At 47.0% G+C, this 12,740-nt stretch overlaps 1 protein-coding gene across 1 annotated transcript; it reads left to right on the top strand.

The window, feature by feature from the left end:
• The first annotated feature begins 4,387 nt into the window (after nucleotides 1-4,387).
• Nucleotides 4,388-12,564, top strand: Star (steroidogenic acute regulatory protein). Its single transcript, XM_032918521.1, has 7 exons — nucleotides 4,388-5,845; nucleotides 6,659-6,769; nucleotides 7,009-7,136; nucleotides 8,218-8,376; nucleotides 8,482-8,666; nucleotides 9,076-9,169; nucleotides 9,978-12,564. The coding sequence occupies exons 1-7, from the start codon at nucleotides 5,782-5,784 to the stop codon at nucleotides 10,089-10,091; spliced, it is 855 nt and encodes a 284-aa protein (XP_032774412.1). The 5' UTR covers nucleotides 4,388-5,781; the 3' UTR covers nucleotides 10,092-12,564.
• The last annotated feature ends 176 nt before the right edge of the window (nucleotides 12,565-12,740 follow it).

Raw genomic sequence — 12,740 nt, 5'->3', positions numbered from 1 at the left:
CTGTCATTTTCATAAAATGGAGTTGCTTCTGGTGAAAAGACAAAACTCCCAGCTTTAACGTAACGTGAGGCGTGCGTGTCTGTATGCTAGGATGCCTGCTGCCCATGTGGCTGCTCCTCAGGAAGACGTTCTATACGCCTGCCTTCCCCATTCCCATTTTCATGTTTATACCTGATAAGTTTTTAGTTTGAGTTTTCAAGGCACTGGTTACAACAGAAGCCTCTGGTTTAGAAAACTTGACCTGCTTTGCCCACAGCTTTTCCAAACTGTAAGAATCTCTTCACAATATGCTTTCTCCTCAGTCTCACATTAATTTATTAATTTATTAGATTTTCAAGTCCATTACATTTAAGTTTTGATCCTCTTTTGCTTAGATGATCATACACACAAGAACAACCCCACCCTCCAAAAAGCCCTCTAATGGTGTTTAATCGCACTGATTCATGATGACACCACATTTTGTTGACTTGAGTAAAGAGTGTGTGGTAAGTCTAACAGATGGCATGTTTTTAAAGCAGTGTGGTTTAATACACAGAATGAGGAATGAGGCAACAGTGTAGAAATTGCCTTATTGGCACATTGAAAGGATTCTCAGTAATTTATCTCAGATTCATTGTTTTTTATCTTTTGGACAGTAAGTAATACTCTTTCTTGTTTGTGGACTAATTTCATACTGCAATATGAAATACACTTTATGTTCTTGAGTGTTTAAAAAACATAACCCTTTAAGCCATCGGCACGTGGATTCTTTTTTGCATTGGTTTGACAGTGCTGTCGGAGTTGCTGTCTTTGGCTGAGTAAGTAGTAGACGCTTGCTTAGAACACAGAGTTTACATGTCACATGCCTAGGTGGAATGACATCCTTGTGCAGGGACAGCAGGGTGACTGGTCAGTTGAGCTCTGATGTGTCAGAACATTTAGCACCTTCAGAAGCTGTAGGTCACTTAGTGATTATTTCAATATCAGTCAGCAATTTCAGTGCAGTAACAGATATGCCTTATAAAAGGGAAAGGGACATTCTTGTATGAGGGTTCCGGTCCTTATCATGCAGCAGCCTGGAACTGACCTTAAAAGTTACACTGTCAGGATTGCTTCCTCTCTCTGACTTCTCAGCCAACGGGCTTGCTTCAGCTGCCCTTCCCTGTGTTTGTACTGAAAAGCAGTGCTCTGACCACTGCCTTTGTAGATATGGTCTTGTTTTACTGCAGGCCAATTCCAGTTCATACTAAAAGCTGCTACCAGCTTGGGCAATTGCTTTCCACAGGGGAGAATTCAATCCCCCAGAGCCCTGCGTGTAGCCATCTGCATTCAGAAATAATGGAAAATGTCTGTTTCAGGCTGTTGGCTTTTTTTTTTATGTCTCCCCAGGCCCTTCATATTTGATTTCATGCTCTGCTTATTAAACCACAACATCCTCTGCTCTCTACTCTGAATAGAATACAAAAGAAGATGCAAAAACAAGACAAAAAAAAAGTACACCATGTATAATGAAGTTAGGTTGCATGTAAAATGTGTGTATGTATGTTGATACTGGTATTTGTAAAAAGTACAGGTTTCTGACAGTGACTCAAACACTTGAAAAGCAACATGGTCTGGTTGGATGTGTCCATTATAACTAGGAAAGGAAGACGTACATGTGGATTGTCCTAGCTTTGATTTTAACCCCTGATGATTACCTTCCTTCCACAAATACCTTCCCACTGCCTGAATACTTTTTTTTCTACCATTAGACCTGTGCTCAAGTTTTCACCATCCTTGACTACCTTTTCAAAACACCGTCTCTAAGGATTTGAAGGGTAGCTCAATGAGGGAAAGCTCATTTAGCATGCACAAGGCCCTGGGTTCTAGCCCCCAGCATTGGAGTAGCAGGAGAAAGTCACCCATTTCCCTTCCGACTTTATTTTTCACTATGGACAGCTGACAAAAGTTGTCATTATTTACTGTCAATCTCCAAAGTAAATGCTTAAGACGGGTTTCTGATGCATGGGCCCGTGTCTATAATTCCAGCATTTGAAAGGCAAGAATGTTGGAGATTTAAGGCCAATCTCTGCTGCACTGTGTGACCTGGAGGCCAGTCTGGGCTGCATGAGTCCCTGTCCTTAAAATTGCTGGTGGCACACACCTCTAATCCCAGCACTTGGGAGGCAGAGACAAGGTCTCTGATTTTGAGGCTAGCCTGGTCTACATAGTTCGTGGATTGCCAGGGCTACAGAGACCCTTTCTCGACCAAACCAAGTAAAGGGATTTTCTGTCTGCTTGATCTTGTAGCCCCAGCATCTGAATGATGCCTGAAATAGTAGGTTTCACTGCAAGGCTGTTGGAAGGGTAGACGGGTGAGTGGCCAAGTCTCACCGAAGACAAATGGGTGAAAATGTAGATGTGAGTTCGAGTTGAGTCAGACCCTTCAGGGACCAGCAGCATACCAAAGGTGAGGACAGCTGACGCACGCACTGCCTTAGCTGCAGGCCAGATTCCAGGTGTCACGATCTGTGTCAAAGTTTCTGAAGATACAGCTCAGAGAAACATGGAGTGAAGTAGGGCCCCAGTCAGGAGGAGGAGCCTTAAGGCTGGCCTTCCAGGAACTAAACTCGTGTCCACCCTTCACTCTGCATCCCCACTCCAGTCTTTTCCCAGGTTGTCCTGTGCGCGCTGTTCTTCGTTCAGTAGGTCTTACAGCTACCACGTGGCCGAGTCAAAAGTAAGCTTTGGTAAGTGGGTGTGCACCTGTCACTCCTAGCTACCAGGGAAACTGAGGCAGGGCCAGCCTCCACAACAGTGAACTGCCCAGCTGTTACAGAGAAGCTGGAAAGCTGGGTCAGGCCCCGCAGTTAAGGGTACCCACGTGGCAGTTCATAATTGTAATTCCAATTCCAGGGACCTGACGCCCCCTCTGGGCCTCTGAGCACCAGGCACATAAGTGGTACACAGGCATACACTGAAGGCAAATCCAAAAGAAAAAAAATAAAGAAGCCAGACACTTTATAGAACTCAAGGGGCCGGGGGTGGGGGTGGGGAAGATTAGCAGTGCTAGGCATTTACAGAAGCAGAGGCAAGAATATTTCTATGTGGCACTCCTGTCTCCCTCACGCCTGCACAGGCAAAGTAGCTCACCTTTGAGTCTATGTGCCATAGTGGACATTCAGTATAGGGCTGTTGAGCACGTAATAGAGTTCCCTTTTCTGTTCCAAAGCCTTGCTCCCTCACTGCTCTGTCCAACCAGTCTCCTTCCATCTAGGCTCTGCTCTAATCAAAAGGGAAAGCCAAATTTAGATGCCCAGAATCAGAGGGCATTCCCAGACCTTTCTTGACCTTTTTGCTCAGAGGAACAGCAAGAGTTAAGTAGTCATTCAGCCTGGAAAGGATAAAAAGAGGAGGAAAAGTCTTGGCACTGGGGGAGGTCATTCAGCACCCCCTCCCTGAGTCAATGGCAAGCTCTGACATCAGCAACAGCTGTATGCCTTAGTGTTTTAGTCTGGCCACACTACCCCCTCCTTCCTTGAATGCCATAATTCTCCACAGAATGGCAACAGCGAGGCCTTGAACATTATCTGTATGGCCTGTCCCACACAACCCCCTCCCAACTCCCTACCACTTTCCCTGAAGGAGGGCCCACGTGTATCTGGAGAAGCACGTGTACCAAGCAATGGATAGGATGAAGCTCAGCCGGCCGGCCGGCCAGCACACCCTCTGCCTAGGCACAGACTGCAAAGAGGCAGCGGGCTTCTGTCTGTCTTCTCTGGGCCTCTCTGAGGGCTGGAAGTAACACCTGTGGGCCAGTTTCCTGAACCAAAGGTGTGTCTGTGTCCCTTGCTGTTTCCCTAAGTAAGGTCCCAACAGGAATAAGCACACTCTGTCCACATAGGAACCGAGTGCTGGACCCAACCATGATTTAGGAGGGAAGCGGTCAGTACCTGTGGGAATTAATCCCAAGGAAAAAGGTGTGGCAGAGTATGCTCACAGGCAGGACAATCAGTATCTAAGGCTTGTCTGAGCTACATAGCAAGTTTGACGACAGACCAGTTAGACATTTTTACTTTTTTAGAATTATTTTATGTACACAAGTACACTGTCACTATCTTCTGACACACCAGAAGAGGGCATCAGATCCCATTATAGATGGTTGTGAGCCGTCATGTGGTTGCTGGGAACTGCACTCAGGACCACTGGAAGAGCAGTCAGTAGACTTACCTGCTAAGTCATCTCTTCAGCCCAATACTCTTAATTCCACAAAAGAGACAAGAATCAAGAACTGGGTTACAGCTCTCCAGTGGGCACTGATTGGGAGAGTGTGCACCAAGGGAACAAGCTACTAGAAAGCTGGGATGCACAAAAGGAGCCCTGGCAGGAGAGTAGGCCTTTGTTTGGGACTAGACCTTGGAGCCTCAAGTCAGAAGCTCCCACAAGACCTCTCACACATCCTCACCAGGACAGAAGTGCAGGCTGTAGGCCTTGGCTGTCCCATGTGGTTCCACAAATATCCACTTATCCAGTTGCCTGAAGGCAGTGTCCTGCCTTGAGATAGTAGTGACAGGGTACAAAAGTATCCTCCTGGAGGCAGGGTCTGCGAGAACACAAACCTAGTGACCTGCTGACGACATTCTTGACGTATGAATTTGGCTTAAAAGTAGTCTCAAAGGTATGTGGAAAGGAAGCTATCTTGTCAGGGCCATGCTGGGAGGTAGAGCTTTTCCCTGCCAGGCATGTCTGGGAGCAACTGAGGCAATTAATTCTAAGGCTTCCCAGATTTTTGCCCAATACTATAGGATCATGTACATACCAAAAGTGAATACCGACAAAAGCCAATGTCCAAGTCACTTGTGTTTCTCACCTTTGCGCACAGGTCAAGTCCTGTAGCAGGCCTGGCCAGCATTAGCTGCATGAGTTAAGGGTGAGCAAGGAGCAGGGTTGAACCTAGGCCTAAGTTACTCTCGGCCTTGAGTGCTTACTGGATGTGTCATCTCATATCCAGACAGTCCCCAGAATGAGAAGGTAGAATGGAGTGGGTGTCTAAATGAACTACTGAACACATGGGGTGCTCAGGAGGCCACATGTGGAAGGAACCAAGGCCAGCCAGAGGTATTGCCTGAGATATTGCCCTAGCCCTGACATGGACATCCTGTTTGTTTTTGAGGCACCTATTGACATCCTCCAGACCTGATGGTCTTGCAGCTTTTTCTTTCTTTTGCAACAGGGTCGTTCTGTGTAGGCCTTGCTGTCCTAGAACTCATTATGTAGACCAGGCTGGCCTTGAACTCAAGAGATCTACTTGCCTGTTCCTGGAGAGTTGAGATTAAAGGCGTGTGCCACCAAGCCTGGTTCTATCTTCTTGCAAGAACTCACCCTTTGGTTCTTTTGCCCTGGCTCCCTCTTTTGGCTAGAGTTTCTGTATAGTTTTTGATTCACCCAGTTACTGGGCATTTAAGTGAATGCTGAACCTGGAGCTTCAGGACAGGGCTTGAAGTCTCCATTTAAAACTTTGGAGAAGCTATATGCCTTTGCCCCATCTCGGTGACCACTGGTTTCCCCTGCCTGCCGAGTCTGGTCTGCCCCCTCCCACCTTGGTCAGCACTGCAGTATGAGGCAATCATTCCATCCTTGACCCTCTGCACAGTGACTGATGGCTTTTTTATCTCAAGTGATGATGCACAGCCTTCCGCTGGAAGCATTTAAGGCAGAGCACTTGCTTTGAGCCAGCTGCAGGGCTCAGGACCTTGAAAGGCTCTGGAAGAACAAATCCTTGGGAGCAGCAGCAGCAGCAACTGCAGCACTACCACAGAAAGCATGTTACTAGCTACGTTCAAGCTGTGTGCTGGGAGCTCCTACAGACATATGCGGAACATGAAAGGTGAGTCTCCGGGGGCACAGCTTGCCAGGAGCCTCTAGGCAACACAGTTTTGTGGGAAAGATCTTGAGTGAGCGATGGCCACCTAGGCTTTAGTCCCAGCTGTGCCTCTTAAGTGGGGAGCCTGGGTAAAGTTTTCTTCTCCAGACCTCAGGTTTTCACCTAAAAAACTGGCCGGGTTACTAAGGTGCCATATCTCCTCTGAATTCTGTAATTCCTAGCTTCCACTCTAAGTCCCTGTTGTTCTGGGGCTAGGACTGATGTTGCCTTCCTTCAGGATTGGTCTGAGTTTGTACCAAGGGTCCCAGGCAAGTATTTGCCACAGTGGTTGAGAAATACAGAAGCTAGCCTTTACTTTAAGAAGCAGTGACTGGTCAGTCTGAGGCAGTGTCTGGAAAGAGGAGAAGACACAGGAGAGCTGGGCAGCACAAGTACAGGGCAAAGGATGGTGGGGTGACTCTTTTCACTGGATGGCCAAGAGGCAGACCTTGGCAGCGGGGCAACCCTCGGGAGACGGTGTACCCTACTTGATATGCGACTTACTGAGCAGCCTTTTTCCGGTTAACAACAGGCCCGGGTAAACTTCTATGGCCAGGAAGGGCTGACCAGCCCACCCCTATTTTTCAAGATGTAAAAGACTTCTGGGCCCTGGAAATGCTGGAGGAGGTTTAACTTGGAGTTAAGAGATGTGGCTGTAGTTTGGGTCCCTGCTGGGCTGTGTCTAATCCATTTTGCTCATAATGTGATGAGTAGACAGAATGGCCTTTCTCAGGGCTTTTCTAGCTCCTTGACAAAAGTTTCTTTCCCTTCCTGCAGGACTGAGGCATCAAGCTGTGCTAGCCATTGGCCAAGAGCTGAATCGGAGAGCCCTAGGGGACCCCAGTCCTGGGTGGATGGGTCAGGTCCGGCGTCGGAGCTCTCTACTTGGTAAATATTGTGGCTTTCTGAGCTTCTGCTAGTGATGAGTCTTACAGTGCAAATGTGTTCATGAGGCCCGTCCCCTGTCTGTGGTTACCTAACTCCTGTGTCTACCTTGACTTGGAGGCAGGATCCTATGGCTTTGATCTTGTCTCCCCTGAGGACTGAACACATTCAAAGAGCAAAGGGATGAGAGCTGTGGATGGGCTAGGACCTTGTTTTCCTTTTTTCCTTGGCTATGTATACAGGTTCTCAACTGGAAGCAACACTCTACAGTGACCAGGAGCTGTCCTACATTCAGCAAGGAGAGGAGGCTATGCAAAAGGCCTTGGGCATACTCAACAACCAGGAAGGCTGGAAGAAGGAAAGCCAGCAGGTAAGTAAAGATGGCTCTGAGAAACCTGCAGTCCCACTAGCATGCCCAAGGCCTGCTGGGATTCCTGCTGCATTTGCAATCGATAAACAGCCAAGTAGTTTTACTCTGAGAACTCTCCTAAGAATATATCATTAGGTGGGGGTAAGAGTGCACACCTTTTAATCTCAGCACTCAGGAGACTGATGTATGTGGATCTCTGGGAGTATAATGCTAGCCTGGTCTACATAGCAAGTTCCAGCCCAGCCAGGGCTGTATAGTAAGATCCTTCCTCAACAAGCAAACAAAGAATATGTTTTCAGATAACCCTTCCTCCGTAAGACCTCATTGAGAAACGTTATTCCTATATTTCAACTACCCTCTGAGAGCTGTACACTCACCCAGTAGAAACCACGTGTATTAGAGGACATACTACCCACCATTACAACCAGCACAATGCTAGAGTGCATTCTGTACTGTGCAGCCTACCCTGTAGACGAGCTCAGTGGATAATATCTCATCCTCACACAGAAGCAAAACCTGTTAAAACAGTAGCTCGATTAGATCTACTTTGGCGGCCTTATCTTCAACAAAAGTTTACAGTGTTCATTACCCACGGCTCAGATGAAGCACCTTGCTGCTCAAGCTCTTAAAGTAATGGAAACTGATTAACAGGATCTAACAGACTAAGACTTATCACTGCTCTTTGCTGAGCAACCCTGGGTAAATCACCGACTTTCTAAAGTGACATATTGAGCCGACAAAGCAGCAAACCAATGAACCCAACACTGTCTATCTCATTAGCTGTTGTAGATCAGACATCTTATACTCCCAGGTCTGTCCTTCAGACCCTTTGAGCTTTGAAGTATAGGCCATTTCAGTTGGAATGGACCTGTCCATGCTACCAACATTCATCACCAAAACCAAAGCCAAGGCATACGAGCTTATGGCTGCAGTGTCTACCTACTGGATCTACAGCAGGTTGAGATCCAGGTACCCAAATGCTCACTGTAGACCTGCTGTCCCCTTTCCTAGTACTGTCTAGACCTAGCCTAGGAATAAATTCCTCTAACGCTAGCCCCTGGCTGTCTTCTGTCCCTAACAGGAGAATGGAGATGAAGTGCTAAGTAAGGTGGTGCCAGGTGTGGGCAAGGTGTTCCGACTGGAGGTGCTGCTAGACCAGCCCATGGACAGACTCTATGAAGAACTGGTGGACCGCATGGAGGCCATGGGAGAGTGGAACCCAAATGTCAAGGAAATCAAGGTGAGGAAAGCCCAAGTGTGGGCAGTAGGGAGCCAAGCTAATGCAGATTTGAACTATGGGTGCTTAGCCTATCACTGCTGAGTCCTGACTCCAACTCTGCGTTAGGTCCTGAAGAAGATTGGAAAAGACACAGTCATCACCCATGAGCTGGCTGCAGCAGCAGCAGGCAACCTGGTGGGGCCCCGAGACTTCGTGAGCGTGCGCTGTACCAAGCGTAGAGGTTCCACCTGTGTGCTGGCAGGCATGGCCACACACTTTGGGGAGATGCCCGAGCAAAGCGGTGTCATCAGGTAAAACTGGCAGCCGTCTCCAAACTGCAGAGCCATAACCTTGATCCCCACCTCCAAGAAACCAATTCTTAGCCCCAGTCAGCTTTAACAAGAAAGTAATGGCCAGAGTAGCCCCACTTCCACAGCCAGGTGCTTTGTTCTACCCTCCCCGGAACTTCTAAGAATCCTAATAATTTCCCAAAGCTAGAGCAGGCTCCTGCTTTGGGTTCTAACAATGGTGGCCCAGCAGGAGGCCTCCAGCCACAACAAGCATGTTCTGATGAACTAGTCCATGCCAACTGTCACACAGCATTAGGGTAAAGGACTTCCTGATGAACTTTAAGAGACAAGGGACTCTAGAAGTATAACTAACTAACCAGTCTAAGAATTCTAACCCGTCCTCCTGCCTTGTCTACTCTTCATTTGCCAGAGCTGAACACGGCCCCACCTGCATGGTGCTTCATCCACTGGCTGGAAGTCCCTCAAAGACCAAACTCACGTGGCTGCTCAGTATTGACCTCAAGGTGAGAGGGGGCAGAGAGGCCTGGGAGTAGGAAGCAGCCACAGAAATATGCTCTTGCCCCCCCACGGAGAGGAGAAGCCGCTTGCATACTGACTTCTAAAACATTTACTGTTGGGGTTAGGGATTTAGCTCAGTGGTAGAGCTGCAAAGCCCTGGGTTCAGTCCTCAGCTCAAAGGAAAAAAAAAAATTGTTGTGTGTGCACGATGTGCATGTGTGAATGTGGGAGCCCACGTGTCACAGCAATGTGGAAGTCAGAGGACACTGTTGACTTGGGTCTTTCCCTCCTCTTTTTGGGTCCCAGAAACTTAACTCAGACGGTTAGGCATGAACTTTGACCCACTAAGCCATCTTGCCAGCCTTCCTCCTGCGTTTTGATAGTCACAGGCTGTTGGATAAGCAATGAACTTAAACATAGCTTGCTATTCTGCCACCATGGAACCTATAAAAGCTTCCTTTCACCTCATCTAAAAAGCTGGGTGCAGTGTCATAAATTCCAGTACTTGTGGGTAGAAGTAGAAAGACCACACATTTGAGATTCTGAGTTAACATAGAAAAATGCATTTTTAGAAATCAGTTTCATATATAATTATGACCATTTAAAAAGGTGACCCTGGGCCCAGTAGGTGATGACTGTCACCTTTCAGGTGACAACAGATGTCCTGCAGTCATACAGTGGGAATCCATCTTTAACAATAAGGTAGCAAAGGCTGTACCCTTAACCAACAAGGCCAAGTTTGAGGGGCCCCTGCCTATGTGGGGTACAGAACTGTGCCCAGGATCCCAGCGCTCTCGTCTCTCTCTACCCCAGGGGTGGCTGCCAAAGACCATCATCAACCAGGTCTTATCGCAGACCCAGATAGAGTTCGCCAGCCACTTGCGCAAGCGCCTGGAGTCCAGCCCTGCCTCTGAGGCCCAGTGTTAAGGACTGCCCACCACATCGACCTGCACGCCATTGGAAGTTCTCACAGGAAGTCTGCAAGTCTGTTCACCTTCAGCCAAGGACAACGGGAGGGGTAGTAGTCATTAGACACTAGGACTGACTGGTAAAAACTTACTACAGGAAAATAGAACTGCGGCTTAGAATAAAAGTTCTCTAGTGTCTCCCACTAGCTGTGAAGTGAAGGCTAAGGGATAGGTATCTATGAAACCTTTTTTCTAGGCCTGTACATGCTGACCTAAAAAACACCTTACTAAAACTGTCAGCAGCTGATGTGGCGAGGGTGTGCTAAGGATCGGGAACTGTTGTCTTATGAGCTCCAAATGCCACTACCTGAAGGCAGTGTGTGCACAAAGCGAGGTCTGACCTAGGAAACTCTGTGACCCTCTGCTCTGTAAAAGGCCACAACTTGAAACTACCCCTCCAGAGTATTCCAACTTTTCTCTAAGGAGAAATGAAATGATCACTGTGCTGCCTCCCTACTTTATCCCATGATAATAAAGCACCTCACATGCACATTTCAGCCTGTATACATCAAGCCCCAGTCTAAGGAATCAGTGATGGCAATCGCACCTTCACTAGACTTCTGGGTTTAAACCTCCTAGTCCATTGAAGGGAACAAACTTCTGGACATTTATGTCACTTGACGTTAATAGACTTTTTCCTAAAAATGTAATTTCATAACAAACACAACTCTAAATTGGTTCTTACAGAACTCCAGCTAAAAGCCAATGTGGTGGCACAGGCCTTTAATCCCAGCACTCATGTGGCAGAGGCAGGGGGATCTTTCTAATCTGAGGCCAACCTGGTCTACATAGAGGGATAGCCAGAGCTGCATAATGAAAATATAAAAATATCTTAAAAATATAAAACCAGAGATTGAAAAGATGGCTAAAAAGCATTGGGAGCTCTTCTAAGGAATCCAGGTTCGATTCCCAGCATCCACTTGGCAGCTCATAACTATAATTCGAGTCCCAGGGAATCTGATGCCCTATTGTGGCCTTAGTGGACACCAGGCTCCCACATGGTACACAGACATGCAAATATGTAGGCTGAACACCCATAAACATTAAAAACGAAACCCTAGTCAGGCACGGCAGCTCAACGGCTTTAATGTCAACACTCTAAATGATGACACAGGTGAACTGCCCTCAATTCCAGGCCAGCTTGGACCACAGTGAGACATCTCACAACAGATAAAGCAAAACTCTCCAGAGTTGGTAGTTAAAAGAGTAATAGCTTTTTGGCAGGAAGACTATGACAGGATTTTCACTGACCTAATTAAAAGGATTATACAGAATAATGAATACTGACCAATAATGCTACGATAAGTGACCATGCCTACTGTTTATGAGGTCAGTTGGTAACAGACTAGATGTCAGCTCGGCTCAGAGTAGCAGCTCCCTTGTTTGAAAAGGTCAAGTGTTACCATGTAGGCAGACAGGAGCTAGGAGTCAGGAAAGCGACAGCATTCCCGTTTCAGGATTTGGAGAAGATGTACTTTAAAGATATTCACTGGGAGGACATGACTTTAATCCCAGCAGAGGCAGGGGGATTTCTGAATTTGAAGTCAGCCTGGTCTACAGAGTGAGTTCCAAGAAAGTCAGGGCTGTTACACAGAGAAACCCTGTCTCAAAGAAAGAAAGAAAAAAAATCACAAAAATGTAAGTTGTGACCAGCAAAATGACTCGGTATGTAATAATGCTTGCCACAAAGAGGGAAGACTCCAGGAAGCCACAGAGAGGGAGACAGAAGGAGGGAACTGGAAAAACTGACTCCAGAGTGCTCCTGATGGCTGTGTTTGTACTCACATCTGTACTAAGTATCTTACACACATAAACACTGGAATCCCTTTGCTGAATAAGGGTGAAACAATAATAACAACCTAAAGATCTTCCTTCTAGACATCTTTAAAAAAAATAATGTAATGTCTGTGTGAGTGTGTGTGTGTGTGTGCCACCGCATACACGTGAAGGTCAGAGGGCAACTTCAGGAGTGTGCCCCTGCCCCGTCCTGGGTCCTGGGTTGTCAGGATAGACATCAAGTACTTTTATCTGCACTGCCATCTTGCTGGCCCACTTTTCTGTCCCTCCGAGTGAACGGTCTTAGTCGTGTGGGTCCCCATCATCTGCAAGGACTGAGCTTATTTATGAACAGAACAACGTGGAACGCGTGTTTATTTATTGAAGTCTGAAGACTTAACAGCTGGTATTTATTGTAATTCATTCTGACTTTCTCTGTCTACTCTGACAGAGAGGAGTGTTGCTCCTCGATGGTTTCAGAAGCTGACAGTGAAGGACAGGGCCTGCAGCAAGCACTGTGTGGCTGTAATGGGAACACCCTGGCTCCCTACACACTGTAACTGTCTCTCTACCGTCTGAGCTGTTATCCCCATTCGTTTAATTTTACATCTGAATAAAGGCAGCTGTCATTGGCAGTCTGATTATAGGTACCTATAGATTGGTAGTTCTTTTTTAATCTTTCAAACAAATTATATTGACGCATCCAAGTCCATAGCCGTACACATATTGTTTGTTTCACTTCCATTTTGTTCTTTTAAGACTGGGTCTCATTCATTCTGTAGCCCAAGCTGGCCTGAAACTCATATTAACCTTCCTGCCTCACTCAGCCTTT

This window comes from Rattus rattus, chromosome 13, assembly GCF_011064425.1.
Source record: "Rattus rattus isolate New Zealand chromosome 13, Rrattus_CSIRO_v1, whole genome shotgun sequence".
NCBI lineage: Eukaryota > Metazoa > Chordata > Mammalia > Rodentia > Muridae > Rattus > Rattus rattus.
The sequence above is the reverse complement of the archived record's forward strand: the minus strand, read 5'-3'. Positions and strand labels throughout refer to the sequence as shown.